This window comes from Pelmatolapia mariae, linkage group LG20, assembly GCF_036321145.2.
Source record: "Pelmatolapia mariae isolate MD_Pm_ZW linkage group LG20, Pm_UMD_F_2, whole genome shotgun sequence".
Taxonomy (NCBI): domain Eukaryota; kingdom Metazoa; phylum Chordata; class Actinopteri; order Cichliformes; family Cichlidae; genus Pelmatolapia; species Pelmatolapia mariae.
In genome coordinates, this window is record NC_086244.1 from 26,095,788 (window position 1) to 26,118,276 (window position 22,489).

The 22,489-nt window shown below is 44.5% G+C and overlaps 1 protein-coding gene across 3 annotated transcripts in view; it reads right to left on the reverse strand.

Annotated features, from left to right (window-relative positions):
* rarga (retinoic acid receptor gamma a) overlaps positions 1 to 22,489 on the reverse strand; it is a 41,681-nt gene that overhangs the window by 5,248 nt on the left and 13,944 nt on the right. Inside the window, exons 1-3 of one of the 3 annotated variants that reach the window (XM_063465408.1) lie at positions 13,195 to 13,678; positions 433 to 581; positions 84 to 225 (exon numbers count right to left, since the gene is read on the reverse strand). In XM_063465408.1, coding sequence (XP_063321478.1) covers positions 84 to 225; positions 433 to 581; positions 13,195 to 13,339 — 436 coding nt within the window. In that variant the 5' untranslated portion in view covers positions 13,340 to 13,678. Of the gene's footprint in view, positions 1 to 83; positions 226 to 432; positions 582 to 2,835; positions 2,852 to 13,194; positions 13,679 to 22,489 lie in introns of those variants that run through there. The other 2 variants (XM_063465409.1, XM_063465407.1) reach the window with 2 other exon arrangements.

The following is a 22,489-nucleotide window of genomic DNA, read 5'->3' on the forward strand; positions in this document are numbered from 1 at the left end:
TTTCTCAGTCTCTATGTGCAAGTGAGAGAGTGACCCTGTTTTCCAAACGGGTCTCTCTATATCTTCAACGCTGGGGGACTCACCTTCCTTGGACATGCCGACCTCGAAGCACTTCTGCAGCCTGCAGTACTGACAACGGTTGCGTGTGACCTTGTTGATCTGACAGTTTTTGTCTCGGTGGCAAGTGTACACCATGTTCTTCTGGATACTGCGACGGAAGAAACCCTGGAACATCAGGAAGCAAGACACAAAAGGGAAGAGAGCAAGGGAGAATGTGCAATACAGTTATCATTATAAAGGCTGTGACATATCGCTGTATCTCTTTCAGCCTGCCCTTTGTCCATCCCTCTTTTATCATGTGAATGCAAAACAGAGAATCAAATTTTTTTTTATTTCAGAAAACCCAGTGTTCAAAAGATTGGTTCTTCTCACCTTGCAGCCTTCACATGAGCTGACCCCGTAGTGGTACCCGGAGGACTTGTCCTGGCACACAAAGCAGGGCTTGTAGACTCGAGGTGGGGGAGGTGGAGACGGAGAACTGGGTACCATCTCCTCTGAGCTGTTGCTCTGGGTCTCCACCGCTGTGAACATGGAAAGAAAAGACAGTGGAGCACATGATCAGTTACTAGTCATTATCTTACAGCTATTACTAACTCTGCAAATGCCACATGTGGAGTTGTGAATACATGTAGCAGATGTGGATAGATAACCACACTAAGAAATGACACGACAGATATGACTGAGGTTCCACCAACAGACACTGATTAACAGTCATGCTCGCTTGGTAAACATTTTGCCTGGACGTGGAGTGAGACACACTTAAGTCTCAAAAGATAAATAACATATGAACTATCAAGGAAGTGTTCCTATTTCCTGGTACCAATTATCATTAAGGAGCCAAACTCAGGGGCCCTTTGGGGATATCGCATAGAACATATTGTCATATTGTCTTCTCTTATTTATTGTCTATGTAAAGACAATAAATAAGAGAAGAAGGGCTCTTTGACAGCTGTGAGAAAACTGCTTTTTACATCACTAAGATGTAACTGACAGTGTCTGACAGGTTCTTTGATAAGGACAGGTAACAGAGCGAGCTAATGAGTTGAGAAAAGTCAAGAGTCAAAGCTGGCTTTTCCTCATTCCACACATTGACAACAGCTCATGTGAACATCTTGCACGCACAGCACAGGCACATGACAAATGCACGGACACGCAAAGCTGGTGCAGAGCCCTGATTCTATGTCTCAAAAACTGGGGCACAGCTGTGACATCAGTGCTTACTCGAGTCACATACTTGATATGGTACATTACACTTATATATTCCAAAGTGGACCCCATATAGGCTCTTTTGGAAAGTTCAAGTGTGCAGGGTATGGATTCCATACTTCCCCTGAGAAATATAAGATGCTAACCACACATGCTAGCCTGCACAAAGTCACGGACACACATACACCCCCCCCATGCACACACAAACACACACAGACACATACTTGCACACAAACACTTTCACCCTTGGTCACCCTCTAACTTCAACCCCCTACTCTGCATCCCACCACCATCCCCTGACACACAAACCCTATTTTTCTCGTTTCCTGGCCCTAAATTCCTCAGTGCAGCCCTGCCAGGTTTTAACAGAGGACTAGGCTCGTAAGTTGGCTTATAAAGGCAATCCCATGGCTGGACTGGAGGCCCCAGCCCGGCTGGCCTGCACTTTATTGGGACTCGGTCACCTTGGACAGCTATTCACACCACCAGCTGTAGCTCACAGCCCGTAAAAAGAGAGAGAGAGAGAGAGAAAAAGCCAATCATAAAATAAAAAACAGGCAGGCTCTAAAATTCTAACTTTTACTGCCCCCCCCTCTCCCCAGCACCTTCAATGGAAAGCACAGAGGACTTGCCTAAACTTAACCTACAACCCCCCCCCCCCCCCCCCCCCCCCCCCCCCCAACTTGCTCCCCCCTCTCACACCCAAAGCAGAATCAAAAGCCACCAGCATGGCTTTTTTTACTAGAGAGAGGAGACTTCAAAAAGGAGAGAAAAAAAGAGGGCGTAAAAAGAGGAATTTGATATAAAACAGAGAAAGGGGAAGAGGAGGGGAGGGAGAGGGGGAGGACAAAGTTGCTCCTGAGGGCAAGTCTTGTTCAAGACCAAGTTGACGATTACTACTACTTCTGCTGTAGCTGCTCTGACTGGCCTGCAACTACCTCATTAATGATAGTAACAGAAATACGTCAGACATTTTTTATTTGTTGCCTGCTGCCTAAACATCTGTTTTTCATATGCATTTTTAAATGCGACTCTTCAGAAATCCACAGTCCTCCTTTGAAAACCTCATTTTGCTGAAGACAAAGATGTTTTCCATTAGTTTTTAGACCAATCCCAAAGCCAAATGCACAAATCAATCTAAAATCCAAAGTTTACACCCCCTGAATGTTTCTACAGCAAGTCTCATATCTCCTTGGCCAGAATGTAACAAAACGGCAGGGTCAGTGGGAGAACAGAAACCCTCTGAACGCGCCATGAACCACTGTTTATGCAATAATAACAGCAGCAAATGAGGCTCCAGACGGAGCGCTGACAACCCCTTAGAAAAGGACAAACCATATGTGGCGTCAAGTAACGAACACTGACTGACACCGTCTAAATGGATAAAGAAAGCGGGCCAAAGAGAGAAAGTCCATCTTGGAGAAAACCCGGGCAGCGGTGACAGAGAAAATACATCAGGCTCTGTCAACACGTTGAACCTGGGTTCTGCCAGAGAACATGACTCCTGAATCCGCCTCCAAGACTTTGCCTCATTCAGCCTACTCCATCCAAATCCCCTGTACCACTTACCCCAGGGCGCCACAGTCAGAGGGCCCATTCAGACAGCTACCCCGAGCCCCTTTTCTCAGTCTCTTCAACTCAGCTCATCACTGTTTAGAAAACAAAGCCCAGTGAAATGAGAGGCCCTCCTTATCAGCGCTTTGAGGCTTGGGGCACCATTTGCATGACAATCCGCTGTCTAAGGCCTGTGAGCTGATGACAGATAGATGAGAAGAGGGGTAGGTGGTATGGGTGCTGCTGTTGGGGGAGGAGAAGAAGAAAAAGAAAGGCAAGAAGAAGGTATAGTTAAGTTATCAACAGTCACTGTTAGCTTCCTGCTAAGTATCAGTTTATTCTCTGATCCCGTGTTGCATTGCTGTGCACAAGTGGTCCCGCTGCCACTGAGCAAGTTGGTCCCATATACACACTCAGTGGCTACAAACTACAAACACACAGCAACATTACACTAAAATACTTCAGCGTGAGTGGGATGAGCATTGCAGCATTCACCACAGCCTCATTAGATGTGAAATATAACTGCACGAGACAGAAATAGCTGTGCAGCTGAAGGTGAATTCAACTAGGTCAATTACAGTGAATTCTAGGTCAAGTTAACCGGGCCAATCAAACTCCCTTTAGTATCAAGAGATCCAACAAAAGAGAAAAGAAAACCAGAACAAGGAGAAATACTAAAGAAAAAAGACAAAAATCAGAGGACTTCCTGGCAACACTGAGGCTGCCTGCTGTTCACTCAGCTGGAAAAAGGAGTGTTTCTAATGTATGTGAGCAAACGCATGACTATGCAGCTCCTGTTTTGTGTTGCAACACACTCCTTTTAACTGAGTAGCATATGACATTCTGGCACTGTAACAAGTATTCTTTCACAATAGGCTTGCAGATTTTGTGTACGTGACCTGTTGGAGTGATTGAATCTTCAGTGCGACACTGTTCCAAAAGTTCTAGCCTTGGCATGTGAGAGCAAACGCTTAGACGTATTCTGTCTGGGCACAGTGCACTCACAGTGCAATACATCTGTAGGATATGTGTAGGTGTTGATTTTTGTGCTTGTCCAGTATTCACGTGCAGCTCCAGCCAGCGGCTCTGCTCTGTCTCTGTAGTGTATATTTCACTTGCAAATGCCCGGACTGTTTGTAACAGTGCACCACTGAATTCCAGTGTTCCCCATTAAAACACCCCCTCCTCTATGTGTGCGACTCACTCTGTTGATGTTTTCCCTGTTAGTGCTAAACTACAAGCACGGGCATGCATGGCCTTTGTCTCCACCTCTATTTTCACTAAAGATCCTGTAAAGTTGTACCTCTTGTCGAGACTTTGAGGCAGAGGGGGAGAGAGGGGCACACAGTAGGGTTCAATGTGAAAAGAGGGTTGGGGACTGGGCAGAGAGTAGTGGCAGAAGGACAGCAGATTGGGAGAGGATGGTGAACAGTGGGCTGGGAGAATTGCTGGCACACTAGGTGGGGCTTTCAAGGGTGCCTTTGGCCCTCTACACCATAGCAGAGGCTACAGCACCATAGGGTACGACTGACTGACCATCAGCACACGAATAGGTTTCTGTAAAGAAGTGGGTTTCATGAAAGAGGAAAAGAAAGTAGTACCACACCCTTGTCAGTGGTGCCAGCACATAATACTCTCCTTCTCTGTTTTGTTTTTGCCCATGTCTTCCTGCTATCACTCTTGAGGCTTCTGCTACAAGGTCCCACACAACAGACCTGCTTCCTTCCTCTTTTCAGTACCAGCGTTTCCGGAGGATCTTCGTCACTGGCTTTTGTAGCCACTTCTCAGTATCCCTTACTGCTACACCTCCATACATGTGTTCTCATTTCCCATTGCTATTCTGTTTAACCTATATATAACCCATATGAGTTACACAAGCACTCAAAATGGCACTGGGCTATAACCGAGAGAAACAAAGAAGTGGAGGAAAAAAAACACTGAGAAAAATGGGAGGAATTCCTGACTGTGTTGACAGGGGAGGGGGGTACTTTCATTAAAGGTGATGAGCAGTAGCAACGCCTTTCAACAGCTGTCAGAAAGCTCATCACCTGGTCTCCCACAGACTGACACACTAACACGCCTGTAAAGAGGCATCACTATGCCGTCATTAGAAATGAGGTTTATAGGAAAAGAAGACGGCCGATCAGGAGATGGCTCGGGTTTGAGATTTGAAAATAGATATTAAGAAACACATTCCTTCAGGAATTTAACCCAGTCTCTGGGAACCAGAAGAAAGCAATGAGAGAAACATCGATGAACATTTGTGACGCACGCATGCGATCTGACGCCAGACCAGTATGTTGAGTAAAAACATTTTCCCATTTGCTCATGGCTTCTGTGAGTACTAATGACAAAACTGTGGACTTTTGGAGAATGACACAATGTGACATGGCCCACAAGCTGCTGCCAAGGCACATTTTTATCCTTTTTTTTCTTTTTCTTTTTTACCCCTTTTTCCTTTAAAAATAAAAAAAGCAGGAAAGGCAGCAGGTGGGACAAGAATGTATCCTCGGGGCATGTTTTAAAAAGTGGAATTACCCTTGGAGTCTGGTGGTGTTCTTAAAACACCTGGTCTTCTTTACAGCACCTCATAAAGGGCCTTTTGATATTTTCTTGATGGAGTCAGCCAAGCAAACATTTGGCAGCGTGCACCCCCCTTTTCCTGCACCACACAGCCCTGTCAACAAACACACAAGCTGCTTTCAAACAGCCAAACTCGTCTGCTGAGCCGCCTGTCCCCAATGAACCCAGCAAATAAAGTTTCCTTCAAATGTCCTTGTACCAAACCAGTGCAAGAAGATAGGAAAAAAATGAAGAAAATATAACGTCAATAAAAATATTTCAGACAGTCAGTGGCCTTTTATGACCAGCGCTGGAAAAACCAGACAGTCAAGTGCAGATCTGTGGAAAAAATGCACCCGCTCATCCCTGCCGTGAGCTCCAGCTGACTCTTCATCTGCCCACCACAGAGGAGCACAGCTCACCTCCAGTGACTGAGGAGTGAACCCAAACCTGGCAACCCAGCACAGTGCTGGGCCATTGATCATGTCAAGAAGACAGGACAGTTCACAGGCAGGCAAGGGAGCAGACAGAGAGCAGAAACAGGCGCGCAGGCGAGGTGAAGAGAGAGGAGAGGAGAAAACAGTCATCGAGGGAAACCCTGAGTCTTTGATCCTCGGGTTGTTTCTCGTCCTCCCAGACTTCCTCTCACCATCTGTAGCCCTGGCTCTCACCTGCCTGTCTTTGGCAAGGCCACTAGCGCTCGTTCAATTGCTATTGCTTCCTCCCCACAACAATAGAAACCTACAAAAGTAGAAGTAGCCCAGCCGTGGCTGCAGCCTTGCTCTGTCAGAGGAAGTGAGTGGAAAGGCGGATAATGTAAACAACAACAGTAGTATTCACTCCGGCACATTGGGGAAGCACCACACACCAAAGCATGCAAACGCAAACCTCCTATTGGAAGGAACAACACGCCCACGACTAGCAGCACACAGTTCATTTCCACTCAACATGTAAATGTCCATGCCAAAGAGTTTGCACACACTACACAAAGCGGTTTCTCTTGCCTTTTTACTTGGCGTTACATAGGATGCAGATCACTGTTAAAAAAAAATTTTTTAAATCATGCACCCAGTTTTTTAACTGATTGCTGTTGTGATTTTACTCTGCCAAATACACATTTATCACAGCATTTTCCTCTATACAGTCACTTGGAAGAAGTTCAGAAGGAAGAACTCAGAGAGACTAAGATCAAAACTGGCAGAGCAGTGACAAAATGACTGTGGCTTCCTGACTTCTGAGTGAGCAATCCATGCATAAGTAGTAACTTTTGGAGAATCAGCAGTCCCCTTCAACTGGCATAAAACCACAGAGTCCTGTAAGGTATTAAAGCCACTCTGAGAAACTTCTGCTTTGAGTGTCTCAGTGAAGCAGTGATGCATATCAGAGTTTTTCACTTTTGCTTGGCAGCAAACCGCCAACAGGTTGCCCAACTCCGTTTGGGTGGAGGCGCTCAGATCACTGATGTGACAGCCAGATTTTGAGCCACACAGTGATTCATTTCCTTCCGTTACGGTCTCTAGAGGTGTCACAAAACAAAGTTCCACATAAGACTAATACATGAAGTATTAAAGGTACATTTTGACATTTTGACAATTACCACTGAACGAACACATCACTGGGAACGTAAGCAATACCCAGCCAGTCAGTTCTCTTAACAGCAGCTAACCTGAGTCGATCGAGCATTCCTAAACAGGCGATAAATCATCCCAAACAGCCCCTAATTCATTTGCTGGATTGTTTCCTGTCAAACTGGCTGTCTGTCTGTCTGTTTGGTTTTGTCTCTAGTGTTTTATGGCAAATGGGAGATGTTCTTACCGTGAGGCAGAAGTTTATAAATCCAGGCATGATAACAGGCTACTGCAAGTACCCATTCACTCACAGGTCAAGCTATGGTGGAGACATGGACATATTATCTGCTCCTGTGTAGCCACTGAAGAGCATGTGCTGCTTTTTTTGTGCTTAAGGGTGTCTCTCACGTGTCTAGGTGAGAATGCACTTCTTGTGTCAGATTTAGAGCAAAACATTGACTCTAGGGGCCCAGAGAAACAGTAAGTGTGTTAACATTACTTTAGTAACCTGGTAGTAGTTCTTTTTCTGGAGTAACCTGATTTTGAATGAAACCTTATTTTGCAGACACTAGTTTACACTTAAATGGATTAACAGGATTAACAGGGATATTACAAGTGTGCGTGCCAAAGAGGGAACAGGGAAACAAGAAACGCAGCACTGGAAAGGCAATACAGTGGGATGAAAGAAAAGATGAATGCTGAAACTGTTCTTTTATCCAAAGTATAAATATCCAAAATCTGCCTAAAAACAAAGCTACAATGAATAAGTCAGAGCAGCTAAAAGGCAGATTATTCCTAATACTGAGAGACATGCACACAGCAGGAGGAGAAACTGTATAGCGTGATGGTATTAGTTAAAAAACACAACAGAGCAGAGAAATCTGATTACTGACCAGCTGTATGTAAAGTTCTGATAATGTGAACACATTCTCCTGTTTCCTGGTTTAACCTGATTTCTTCCAATAACCTGGTTTCATGTGCACTCGTAAATGCACACACACGCACTCAAACAGACATCTGTTAATTTCTCCACTGGCATTCATCTTCTTTCTGTAAAAAGTCCCAAACTGTCAGCTAGGCTCACAATTACAGGCATGCCAGCTTACACGCACACACACCTGTTCCTCCTTAGAGCAAAATACACCCACAAGGAACACAAACAATACAAGCTAATGCAAGTGTACACAAATGAACTCATGCACCATTTCCAGAAGGATGGTCATGTCAGTTGCACATATGCGCACTGGCAGAATTTGACTAATGTCAAAGGGAAAAACAACACCGATTTGCCTCCCTCCCTCCCTCCCCTCGGTCCTCCCCTCCTTCCACCCACTCTAGGCCAAGTCCTCATCCATCTCTCTCCACCCCTGAGCCCAGATAATAGCTGTACTACACCAGCCGCTCACCACTCCCTGCCAAACGCTGTCGGCTGCGTAAACACAACCCATTCACACATACACAGGAGGAGGACAGTTGGACTCGTCTGGGTTTCTAGACCCGACTTGGCTATACGAGGGCTCCACTTCTTCTAACGCCGAGCCCCTAGCAACACTCGAGCCAAGCCGTCAGTCAATAACACGCTGGTAACAGAACTGCTCGCTCCACAGCCAGCTCACACACAGCTCTGAGCTTACATGCACACTCTTCTATGCTATAAACAAACATGCTTGTGCAGTGGTACATCACATGCTCACCAGTGAAATAAACTCTTTCAGGTGCATGCACTAATACAGCACACACACGCACGTAAGTATGCATAGTTTGCCAAATGCCCACGCCTTTGTGCAACGGAAAATGTGCCTGGCAGGCAAAGAGCTGTTCTCAGTAAACAGCTACAATAGCAGCAGCCAGACACGGGTGTTAGGGTGGGCAGCCACAATACCTCTGGGACCAGCAAACTATTGTGAAAGAACTCACAAAAGTCCAGATTTTATACTGATCTGGAGCTCACTCAAACTGCTAGCCCAGTTGCCTCATAACAGTCACGTTTATCATGCTGCGATCCACAAATCGTCAGCTCATCACGAGTCCACGTAAAATTTCAGAGTACTCGCTCTTGTGAAATACTGTTTAAACACGACGGATAGGAAAACAAAAACAGCCCTTTCAAGGACTCACATTCGGTTGACGAGTTTTATTTACAGCGGTGCGACTGACGCTGCTGAGGGGCTATAAACTGCTGTTAGAGCGGAGCCAGATTCCAGCACAGGCCTGAGGAATCCAGCTTGGCACACTGTCTGTCTCTGGTTTTGACACAGCAGTCTGGGTGCCCAACAGCAGCCAAGTGGACACGTAAACTTGAACTGTACATACATTGATCAGAGGAGTCCGCATACAGGCACCACACACACAAGCATAGGTTAACTCTCTGATTTATGCATAAGTAAAACCACGCACAGGAGGGGGCTCTGTGGAAAAAACTTGAAGCAACTGCTAGGATTGAATCTGTTTATTTATAGACAGCGCTGCCTATTAATGGGCTCAGCTATTACTGCAGGGCTGACAGAGATCTGTGAACAAGGTGGTGTGATACTGCAGCACAAGCAGGTCTGACACCAAAAATGGCTTCACACTATTAAAATGATTTCCACAGCGTAATATAACATGTAACATAAACTATTGTAAGGTTAGAATGAACCAACAGGCCTGCGATTTTATTTAATAACTATCTTGGCTCTGATGCTATGTATTATTTATTACAAAACAAGGAATACTGCAGCTGCCTGAGCTACTGTATTATATCACACAGGACACTGTATTCCTCAACACATTAATAAATAATTTAGAGCCTATTACAATGTAGTGCAGGCCTAGATATAATGACAGTTTAGAGTGCACTTTAAATGGGGTACTTTTTATAATTAAAGCTTGCGATCAAAAACCAAAAACAGACTTTTCTTTGATGCCAGTTTTTTTTTCACATTTCTAGCTTAATGTTTTTTTTGTTTAAAAAGTTAATTTAGTTGCAACCTGCTTAACGTTTTTTCCCTCCCTCATATCAGTTACAACTCATTGACCCTGGACTGGCTTATTCCTTTAAAGTTGAGCACATTGTTTTGACATTATCTTGAGAAAATCAGCTATATAAACACATGACGTTAGTGACAATGATTAGAAGTGTAAGTATGGGTTCTTTTTACTCTCCCTCTTTCTCTCTAACACACACACACACACACACACACGTCACCCACTAACCAACATACCACCATCTATTTCCAGCCCTGCCCCCTCAGGCATTCTAATCTTTTAATTGAATCTTTTGTAATTATAATGAAATAACTGCAGACTTCTATCAGGGAGAAAATGATCGGGCCAGAATGTGCCAGCGGTCACAGGAAGCTCTTATTTCTCTACCGCTGCTGCCGAGATCTATACCCCCCATTTCAATTAGCCCCTCAATTCACATTTGAACAGCACATTAAGGGAAAACAAAGAGGCGTGTGTGCCCGTGTGTGTGTGTGTGTGTGTGTGAAGGCACACATAGTGACAAATTGCTCAAGCAATCTGTTACTGTCATGTCCAGCTCTTATATATACCGTTTGTTAGACTTACAATCCAAAGTGTGCTCAAAAACATCGAGCTAAGAGTGTACTTTGGTGAGAAGAAAATACTTTCCCTTCTTTTGACCCTGGAGAACTGCTAAACGTAATTGCCTCATTCTTCTAAGCAAATGAACATTGACAGAGAGGGGATTTGTCGGCATAGGCTGTCTCAAATGGCTTCCCTGGCAGTTGACTAATTCAGTTCTCATTGACGTACGACTAAATCAGTGTCCATTATCCTTATGTGTAGGCCAGCTCAGATGTAGTACCAGCTCTGTGGCATAAGGCACTTAAGAGCATTACACAAGCCAAGCTGGTTGAAAGAGTCTCCTTTTCAGCAAGCTGACAAGCTTACCACACATGCAGTAGATCTGACATTGGCCAGGCTGTAGCCTCTGCCTAACCTCTGACATTAAGGTCTCCCACTCCTGAACAAAAAAACAAGAAAACTGACCACACACTTTTAAGTCCTCTGATTGTCCCTGGCTAATGGCCAACAGCAGTGACACTTATCACCGCTGAAGATTTACTGCAAAGAGAGGAGGTTATACTCATTTTGTGAAAGATTTAGGGCAGACAAACATTTTCTCATCACATTCTCCACACAGGTTATCAGAGAAATGCAGTTTTTGCATTTTTGGTAAACCTTGATTTTTTTTTATCCTCAAATTGTAGAGTGCATTGCTAAAGAGTTGAATTCTATTTACAAATGGTAAAAAAAAAACCTGTGTGACAACAGTATATTATTGTATTAATCCAGGGCCAGGTGACTTGCTTTACAAACACAGTGGCTATTTTGGTGTGCAGTGTGCGTGCTTGTGTGACTGTGGCATTAAGAGCCAGACAGGTCCCTCTGTTGTGCAGCTGGGCTGGCTTAATGAGATATCAGACTCAAACATCAATTCATCAGCTTCATTGATGAGGACAATGAGAGGCAACTGCTTCAGTAAAGAGGGGCATTATGGCTCCTTGTGCAGGGATAGGACAGCTTTGTTTACAAAGGTTATTGGGCACACTGGGTTTGAAACAGTACACCACACCAGCCACTTTGCTCTGCTCTGCTAACTTAGATCTCTCACCCTCAGGGCAGCGTCCCTAGACTTTTTTTTTTCCCCCTTTCCTTTTTTGTAACTTTGATTGTGTGGAACAAAGACCTGAAAGAAAAATATACTTCTGGAATCTGAGCCCTAATTTTTAAATGTGTGTATGTGTGTGAATGGGTTAAAAGGAAAGGACCATAGAGGCCTGATTGATTAAATAAACAAATCTCATCTTGTTATCATCAGGGCTCCCCTAGCTAAGCAGAGCAGGCTGGCTTGGCTGGAGTCCCCTCTGGCCTCAGCCTCCACTGACAGGGCATCTGTCTTCATTAAAGCTCAGCCAGTGTGCATGACGGCCACTGAAATGCTGGTGTCTTCACGATTAATGAAGACAGATGACACCCCCCCCCAAGGAAGTAAAAAGGCACAAAAAAGAAGGGAGGACGAACAAACGGAAAAGCATGAAAAAAAATTGAAAACACTTTCAAGCAGCTCTGAAAAATCGAGAGCAAAGTTAAGCTGCTTATCTGATCGCTCCGGCTCCTCTTATATTCTTGATTGTTTTTCCACTGTCATATCTGGCTTGGCTCCCTCCACACTTCTCCCACCATACCATGCATACACACCCCACACCCCCACTCCTTTCCACTCTCACACACTCTCTCACAGCAGTAGCAGCCCCCTGGAAGTAGATGAAAATGGACCCCAGTTGTTGTTAGAGTCGGAGCCTTGTCTGAAGTCAGCGGCAGAAGAAGGGAGAGGGGGAAAAAATGAAGTGGATAGATGCAAAGAGCAAAAGAGAGAAGAGAACGTTGGCCAGAATATATCTCTGCTTTCTTGAGATTTGTATGTATTATTATTTATTCATACATTTATCTGCTAAATAATTAATCCGCTTACTAATTCATGGCTGTTTGGCTCTGGAGGAATATCATTATCCATCTAGTATCCAGCAGCATAAACAAACCTCTGACCTATGAAGACTGCAGCAGGCCCAACAAAACTTATTATTAACTAACTGTATTATTAAAAACAGGCAACATTTGTCATTAACTTTTCATGTGAAATTCATCAGAGACCTCATATCTAGTGTTAAACTCATGCTGTGAATAGACAATAAACCAGATAGAGTACATCTGACACATCACTGTCATCTCTTCCTGTCACTCACCAAAACCTTTTCCTTTTTCTAGTATGCAGCACCTGGCAAGGTCAAACCCCAGGTGGCTAACATTGTTACTGAAACTTGACTCTGTGGGCTCAAACTCACAAACGTGACCACACAGACGAATACACACAAGCACATTTTTTTTAAAACCCAACATACACACAGTGCATATAATATCATAGCAGAGAATTTTTTTCAGATGGCTGAGCTGCTCAAACTGGCTGTGGGCTAGGAGAGGAGAGGAGAGGAGAGGAGAGGAGAGGAGAGGAGAGGAGAGGAGAGGAGAGGAGAGGAGAGGAGAGGAGAGGATTGTCTCTGTCTTTTCCTGTGTTGCTCTGTAGCCCCTGACAGCAGCCCCCTTGGCCGAGCCCTGAGGGGTAAACAAGCCAGCAATGAGAAAATGAAGGAAGGAGTAACCGAAAGAAAAGGAGAGGGAGAAGAGAGGGGGAAACATGATTGTGTCATAGAAGAAATCCAAACAGGATGCCACTTACATTGAACACTGGCAGTGCTCGTCCAAGCAAAGGGGTCCAACCCGGCAAAAAAGGGGTTCGCTTTCCGCAGCATGCATGCACCACGGCTGGTGACATCATAGAGCTGACGGGGGCCCATTCCCAGAGCCTCCATACAGTCAAACATGGTACCCCCCCACCCTCGGCAAAAATCAGTGAGAGCCCTCAGTCCTGCCTGTGTCCTACCCTGCTTCCACTGCTCACGTCACTCACTGAAGCAGTGACAAGAGCACACAGCAGCAACAGCTATCTGGATTCACTACCTTCCTTTCCCTCCCTTCACTTATCTCGCGCTGTCACTCTCTCTCTGCTGTCTTTTCCTTCCGATGCCGGAGTTTTCCTTTTTCCCTCTCAGCTGGAATGCAGATATGGTTCCTGACTGGCTGAGCTGAGCGTGACTCTGACTCTCTCCTCTCCCCCCTGCCCCTGGGTGAGCTGCTCCCAGTCTGCTGTAACAGACCTAAATAACAGCCTCTCACAGCTCTCGCTGAGCCCCAGACACGGCGGAGTGAACCAACTGCTTTGGCATGACGCTGCAAGAGGGGGTGGAGAGAAAGACAGAGAATGCCAGAGAGGGAGGGACAGAGAGAGAGAGGAACCCAGGAGGAGGAGGAGGGGAGGTGTAAGGGGCCGTCCAGCAGAGTCTGCACTGGAGTAAGAACTGATCTGGCTAGAGGACAAAACTTTATTCCCCATTCTTCTTGTGCTTTTTTTGTTTGTTTGTTTTTTTGAACACACGATTTTTTGTTTTTCATATTTCAGCCCAAAATGCAAACAGTGCCCCCACCTACCCCAACCCCATCGTCTTCCATTCAGATCTGGTCCCTGTCTCTGGCTTTCTTTACATTGCACCTCCCCCAGTTCCCTGCAGTAAATAAGACCCCCTTTCCCCCTCCCTCCCTTCACTGAGCCCCCGTCTCTAATCATAACCATATTAAAGTCCAGCCACTGGCCCGGGTGTGTATGTGTGTGTCAAAAAGAGAGCCAGAGAGAGAAAGAGAAAGAACATTGTGCTGTGGCTGAACCCAGAAACCAGATGCCAGGGTAAATCCCTCCCTCTTCTCTGTCTGTTTGAGGGAACAGAGGATGGGCAGTTCTTTCTGTCGCTCCCTCTGGAAGTGCTTTAACAGTGATAAATGAGGGCTGCCTTGCTCAATCCCCGCAGTGCATTTACACAGACAAATATCTCCAATATACAAACACACCATGTGCTGGACACACTTCTCACAGGTTTACTTGACCTTGTTTGTGATTTATATCTCGACGTAGAAATAGCAAAAGACGTCCAAAGAAGCAGCGTCGATGAGGTTGTTCAAGCAATGATTTTAATGCAGTAAAAAAGCCTCTTGGCAGCTGAATATTTTAGTGGTTGTGGCTTCACGGTTAAAACGTATACCCTACACATTTAACCTTCATTATAACAATGGTTTTTCTGTGCACTGATTAAAAAAAAAACAATTCAGCTTAAAAAATTGCAGTGCCCTCAGAGTGGCAGTAAATCAAAGGAAATCAATGGGCAGTATGCGGTCAATAAAAAAGCCTGTCACTGGTCCTAACTGTTGCTCAGCAGAGGGATGGACTCTGGCTGGGCTAAAGCAAACAGCGTGATACAATGGGAGATATATGATAATAGAATAGCTTCAGTCTGTGAGCTCCTCACATTCATCTCCCCCTGTCAAAGCAGTACAAGTGGTACAGCCCAGCAGGCAAAAAAGACACCATTTCCTGTCAATCTGTGCTGCTGGCTACGCTCTCCATAAACACACAGCGTCCTCCCTCCTCCCTCCCTCCTCCTCTGTCTAACATTTCACTCTTTTTCCTGTCTCATGAAAGAAACCATGCTTTCACATTTCTGGCTATTTTGAATGATTTTCATTACTATGTTTATTGGTTTAAAAGCTATTCCTCCAATGGAGACTTCATGTTTATTTTTCATAAGCTGGCACACACACACACACACACACCTGTGAGTTGAGATTCACACACTCAATCTCGCAAACTGACGCACGTTTAATAGCTCTTTTTATTTCATCAAATAGTAAACAACATCAGTAGTTTTTATGTGCTTCTTCATACAGCTGTCAGGTCATAAAGTGAAAGCTTTATGATGGCAAGAATACAACACAGGGATAACAAACTGGTATCTATCAGAGATGCCAACGCTTAGCAGAAGTTTGTTGTTAAAAAAAGGGGGGGGGGGGGGGCACTTTTCCTTTCTCTACCTCTCCACCCATTTTCACAATAATTCAAAAAATGTCTTGGTCTGGATACATTTCAGATTAAATCATCACAGCCTAGAGTCACATTTTTATGATCCACAAGCATTCTTCTCACACTCGTCTTTCGTCTCCTTCCTGTTTTCTTTTCCTCGCTGCTAGTTTCATACAGCATCCTGGAAACTAAAAACTGGCTAATCCCCCGGTGCTCAAATGTTCTATGTAACATCAGCGCGGTTTGCCAGGGCTGCTCTGTGGACTGACAAGCTGCAAAAAAAAATCTATTTAAAATATCATGTGTTCACACTCTTTTGTTTTTAGAGATTTACGAACCTTATCCGGTTCCACTGGTTTTGACATTTCTTTTTACTGTGTTTGAGACTATAATTCAGACCACTAACTCCAGGTTCTCCAGTTATTGGCAAACTGCACTGTGAGCTGTGAGCCTTCCAGGGCTTCAGAGGGTTTGCCGAGTGAGTTTAGACATCTAATCTACACATACTCCATACTGCTGCTGACCCAGGCTGGTCCCTGCCTCCCCTTCTCTCCCCTCCCTCCTTCCCTTCCTTCCCCAGCCAGAGAGGCTGAACTCTGGAAGAAACCCCCACTGGGCCACTAACTTTCCCCCCAAACTTATCCTGCCCTCCCTTCTTCTCTCCCTCACTCACTGGCTCACAAGTCTCTCCATCTCTCTCCATAATACCCCCCCCCCCCCGTTTCTCCAAATACTCTCCCCATTTCATCAAGTTCCCTATGGCCACTTTTTCCTGACTGCGTGATTTGTTTTAGTTGACAAAGTTCTCTGCTTTTGTTTCTGGTTTTGGAAATGATTCATTTTCAGTGGCTGCCAACTCACTGGCCACTCCATGTTGACGTCTGCTTTCAATCATGTTTCATTTAAGCGATTAGAACAAATCTGAGCACACGTTTAAAATGTTGAAATAGGTTTTGTTTTTTTAATTACAATTTTATGTGTGTGTCTCACGATTTTATCCAGTCAGCTGGATCTGGTCTGCTTACTGCTCCACGTGTGCTGGAACCCAGGAAAGTCAGGCTTTACTACTGTCTGACACTCTGATGCCAATTACAGATAAGACGTATACAACACATTGTTGCCACTTCCTCTGTATACAGTCATTCAGGTTCTAGCCAAGCAGTCAACAACGCAATTGTGTGTGAGGTAATAAAGACAGAGGCCTTTGCACTAAACGCAACAGAGTCATTTTGAAAGGAATGTAAAGCTTTTCCATTTCTGATGTGGGCATGTGTGCAGCGTACGGACATGCTGAAACAGATTGCTGGTGATGATAGAGACACTGAACACCAGCCCAGGAAGCCTTCCCACCACAGCCAGATTCAGGTTACGCAGAACACGCACACTTAAAAGTGCACACATCCCATTAAGGGTTGTTTAGTAAGCAGAGCAGAGTTTCTTTTTTAAACTAAAAAAGTAGCATCTTATTTATGTGATACTGTGTTTTTGTTCATCAGCCAAAAAAGAAGGACAATCCTTGTGTTGTTGTCCATTTCATCCATCAATTGCTCCACCAGTCAAAGATTTGACACATGCTAAGGTCTTACACTCTTGGCCATCTTTCTGCAAAGTCTTTTTCACATTTTCTCTCCCTCTTTCTCTCGCTCTTTCTGCACTGTCATGATATTCTGCTACCCATGTTTTCTTGTGAGAAAAAGTGAGATTCGGCCAAAAATGCAAACCCCCGTCTTGTTTTCATGGGCACGTCCTGGACCTGTGTGCCCTCCCACGTCTTCAGAGAAGCCAGCCTTCTTCTCTCGCCATTGCGCAATTTTCATCCTGCACGTGCCCACAAAGACTGTCTGAAAACAGCACCCTCCCACTTTTGATAGTAGCATGTTTATCTTCATCTGTCATCATGTCAGAGCTGTAGTACACTTTGTGGTCCCTCTGTTATCGGCAACCTTTGCTGACTTTTCAGATGCACACACACACACACACACACACACACACACACACACACACACACACACACACACACACACACACACACACACACACACACATTTAAGTCATGCAAAGTTGCAGAAAGTTTCCAGCACTTAGGGCAATCTGGCTCCCACTTGCAGTGAGGGATAATGAGAGGAAATCCAAGGTAAAGGCAGAGGAGAAAAGAGGGAACCGAGCAAGAGAACTCTGAAGTGCATAAGCCAGCGGGGTTTAGGTGGATATCATCACGGAGCAGCAGATATTCTACTTACTATCATTTTTTACGGTGTTGTTGCGGACCTATGCTCCACCAGGAGTCTACAGGAAAATTGATCATTTTTTACACAAAAAAAATCAGCACTACAGAATCAGGGCTAGCGTTAGTGAAAAAATAATAAGTGCAACTGATTGCCAAAAAGGAGGGGAGCACCTTAGAGAGCTATCATTTGAGGCCTGTGATCGCCTAGGGAGATAAAAGCAGGGATGTCAGACAATGCAGAGCTGTTTATTACAGCCAAGTAGACTCCAGTCTCACTGACAGATGAAGGACAAAGCCAAACAGCGCTGCACATGCTGTCATCACACACAAGTATAGTCCAAAATGGTCCAGTGCTTGCATTGCTAATTTGCTATGAAGATCATGGTCACAGGAGCAGAGATGCCAGCGAGCAAACAGCTATATGAGAGCTTTTTTTTGTTTAGGTGTTGACACTCACGGCATTTAGTACCAGAGTCAGAAATAAGAAGAGCTAATAATGACTTAGTGTGATGATCAAGCACAAGAAAAATTGTTTTTGTTATTATTAGTAGTAGTAGTAGTAGTATTTTTAGTATTATTAGTTTTTCCTTTACACTGTTGCAAAGTACTTACTTGTAGGGGGTCATCTGATTGTTCAGATTTTCACTCTATTACTGTCGAGGTTTTACCTAACAATATAAAGTACATCTTTCACAATTCAGAAGCTGCAGCCAAACTAAGATTATTGTCTTTGGCAAATGAGTGTAGTTCAGTATATCCATCCACCTGCTCTCTTTCAATGGCTGACATGATCTGGTATTTATTTCTTGCATGGTTTTCGTTTGGTCTTTGAAGAAACACAATTTATGGGAATTTGTCTGGATCCACTCAAAGGAAAGATCACGGCAAATGAATACAAACTTGAGTTTTTATCCTACGAAGAAACATTTCAATGCCGATGAGAATGGATTCTTCCAGAGCGACAATGGTCAAGCACAGGGGGTGGGAGTGGGGAGCCACAGAATGGTTTCATGTGGATGAAAATAATGTGAATCATATGCTGTAGTCTTCAACCCAATATAACATCTAATGGAGATTTGTGACCAAGCTGATAAAACACCACGATCAAATCATGTGTGTATGTTTAAGAGAGAATATTTTTTTAGAAGAAAGGTGTGTCATCCTTCCTGTAGAATACAAGCAAAATCAATGCAAAGGTGCACTGAAGCCATTATAGTGATATGTCGTGACCTAAGCTGTTGAGCCTTACTAATGAGGAAATTTTGTGTTGTGTTATTCCCTTTAAACCAACACCCAACATAGCAAAAAATGTAATGTCAATTATTTATAGCTGTTCAAACAATGAGAAACACAGATGAGTGTTTGGTTTTCCTGTGTGTGTAGGGAAATATGTACCTACAAGGAAGTATTGGGTTGCGGGGCTGCAATCATCATTTTCATATCGATACATAGATCACGTCATCTTTTTTCTCTGCCCCTTGCTTTTATCAGATATGTAGCATGCCCACATTAGTATACACATGTGCACAGAGGCAAATCCTACTAATCCTACTCTACACCATCAACAACGTTCCTACCTCGCTCCATCAAGGCTAGGCTTAAACCCAGCACTTCAACCTTATAAAAATAAATAGAGATTCAATGTGCCGTTTGTGCTCTGCTTCACCTCCAGTGGAGAAAGTTTCACTCTGCTAGCTGACATCGTTCCCTTGTCCCTCGCCTCCATTTAAAGGTTTGCTTTAACGTTCCCTGCCGTACCACATTTCCCACCAAAATGGCTCCTTTACGCAACTCCCTTAGCTCCCTAAGCCAACATGACCTCCTTATGTGTGTTTCTGTGTGTGTGTGTGTTTAAGTATGCAAAGAGTGTTTTTAATTATGTCACTCTGCGTGTTTTTTTTTTCTTTTTTGTTTTGCTGGAACATTTTGGCCTTTTTCACTAGATGTTTTGTGTTGAACTGCATATGTGTGTGTGTGTGTGTGTGTGTGTGTGTGTGTGTGTGTGTGTGTGTGTGTGTGTGTGTACGGGTTCGTACTATCCTGGTGGGGACCAAAATCTGACTTTTACTATCCTGGTGGGGACTTTCTGCACCGTGGGGACCAAAATCCAGGTCCCCTCGGGGTTGAAAGCAATTTTCACTCTCAAAATGCGGTTTTACTGTCAGGGTTACAATTAGGTTATGGTTAGGTTTAGGGTAAGGGTCAGGGTTAGGCATTCATTTTTAATGGTTAGGGTTAGGGTAAGGGGCTAGGGAAAGCATTATGTCAATGGGATGTCCCCACGAGGATAGCAAACCAGACATGTGTGTGTGTGTGTGTGTGTGTGTGTGTGTGTGCGTGCGTGTGTGCATGCGTGTGTGTGTGTGCGCAACCGCAGATCCATGCATATGTTCTACACTGCTTGTATGCTAATGCTGGTGCACGAGTCCATAATGTCTAACAGACACTTTAAATGAACTGCTATTGCCCTTCTCTCCACCAGAGGCACAAAAGAGCAAACTGAGCCAGCTTTTACACAGGTTTCAACACGCTATTCATTCCATTCTATTAATACAGTGCTTTTGATTTCATCCCACTGTGATGCAGCTCACAGCTGGGCCTCTCATGGGTTTTCTGTATTCATCACTCAGCATAACCCTACAAATTATGGTATGAATGGAAAGTTTGAGCCCAGCAAAGGACTTTAGATTTTTCGGCCAGGCCATGTGGGCTGAAGGAAATGACCTACTAGCTTTTCAAAACATCCCCACGGCTGAGTTTGAGGCCAGCGCTCTGGCCCTGATTGGTGAAAGCTTAGCGAGGTGTTTCAGGGCTCAGTGACGATGTTATCACATAATAAGTGGCCTTAATGGGCTTCCAACTGTTTGTTTGAAAGGCTCCCGTAATGACAGGGATCAACTGATAACAGCCTCAGCAACACACTGCAGAGAGCCATCAGACCTTCTCATAGATGAACAAACGCCATTGCACGCTTATTCAGATATCAGCAGCTAAAGTGGGAGTCTGCAGCACACCCAGGTTGAAGAGAGGCATTGAGGTTTTCTGGATCTTCCATTTATGCATTAAGCAAAAAGAAAAGCTTACTATGCGGACATGTGCAAACACAGTCGGCCCACCCCTTCCCATCCCTCTTCTGTCTCTTCCCATCTCCTTGCAAAACAGGTATTTCCAAAGACACTCTGGTGCCAAGACAGAGCACCGCCATGGGAGGTGCTCTGGCAGGTCAGCACAGTGTGCACATCTAAACAAAAGGTAGGTGTCACCCAGGGTACCTTTCTTACAACAATTACGCAAAAAACTCTGAAGTTGTGCAAGCATGAAGAGCTACTGACTACACACACACACAAAGATACACGGTGAAATTTCCACAGTGCTACTCCCTTTATGTGAAAGGTATTTTCTCAGTCTGGCCTACAGACAAGCCTGACAACAATGAGCAGGACTGTTAAGTCAACTCCTGAAGAAGTAGAAGGAGAAGAAAAACAGGGCCTGGGGAATGTCCAAACCGAGGCCCTTTGTCTTCCCCGCTAACATTTAAGAGAGCGGGGAATGAGACTGCTGTCAGCAAAATGACTTGTAACATTCCTTGTCAAGGGATACACCAATAGGATGTTTTAAAAGCAGATAAAAAAAAAACAACAGAGAGTTTTCCACTGAGCTGCCAGCATTTAAACTGAACTAAGATGTATTTTTGTACAGTGAAACGCAGAATTAGTCCAGCAGGCAATTATTTTATTATTCAACTGACAGGCATTTATTTGACATTCAAGCAATAGCTGCAGCTCGTAATGTAAACATAATGAAATAGTAAATTGCGTATAAAACCTTGATAGTAAACACCATTCAACCAGCACGGCTATGTTAATATAGAGACTCTTAAAAAAACATGTCAGTCTCGACAAATTGAAGCTAACTGTCACTGTGATCCTGACTTGATCTTTGTCCCCAGCTTTTCTCACACTCTGACCCAAAGCTTAAACCAAATAACTGCAGTCCTTAACCCCTGTGAACGATACTACTGCCAGCGTGGATGTGTCAGTACAAGCAGTCATGTATGAAGCCCCAGTGCATGTGGTTGCCTGCGTCTGTTTGTGCTTTGATATTTGTTTTTGTTTTAAGTCATGCCAGCATAAAAACCAGAAAGAATCCATCTGTCAGCGTGGTGGGATTTCATTCTGCGTCAGGGGTATGTTTCTAGTTTTTAGATGAAAGAACTGCTCTGTGTGTGTGTGTGTGTGTGTTTTTGTATGTGTGTGTGTGTGTGCGTGTGTCTTCATGAGAGAGAACCAGAGAGAGAGCAAGAGAAACTGAGAGGGAAGAGTGTCTCTGAGTGCATGTTTGCCTGTGTGTATATATATATGTGTGTGTTTTTTTGCTGGGTGTGTTCTTGGATTCCACCACACCAGGACATTACCCCCAGGTGCTCTCTCTCTCTCTCTCTCTCTGGTTCTGTGAAAATACCTTGAGGATTAGGTGGGCAGTGGCAGTGAGAAGGAAGAGAGGGGGTGAGGTAGTGATTGACGGCTGAAAGGCTGGAGAGGTGCTCAGGCATGCTGCGGTGGTGGTGGGGGGAGTAGGGGGCTGCACACACAGGCAGGCTCCGCGCTCAGCTGTTGCCACCCACACCCATTATTACTCCTCTACTACCACACACCACCACCACCTGCCGCCCCTTTAACACTGCACCCAGATCAGATTTCAAATAACTTCTGCTTACCTTTACCTCATGGCTTAACCTCAACAAAAGTGCTCATTCTTTTCTCTTTCTCTCTCTCTCTCTTCTGGCATTATTATCATCAGTGAATTATACCGCAGTGGTTCCACACAAGGATACTCCCT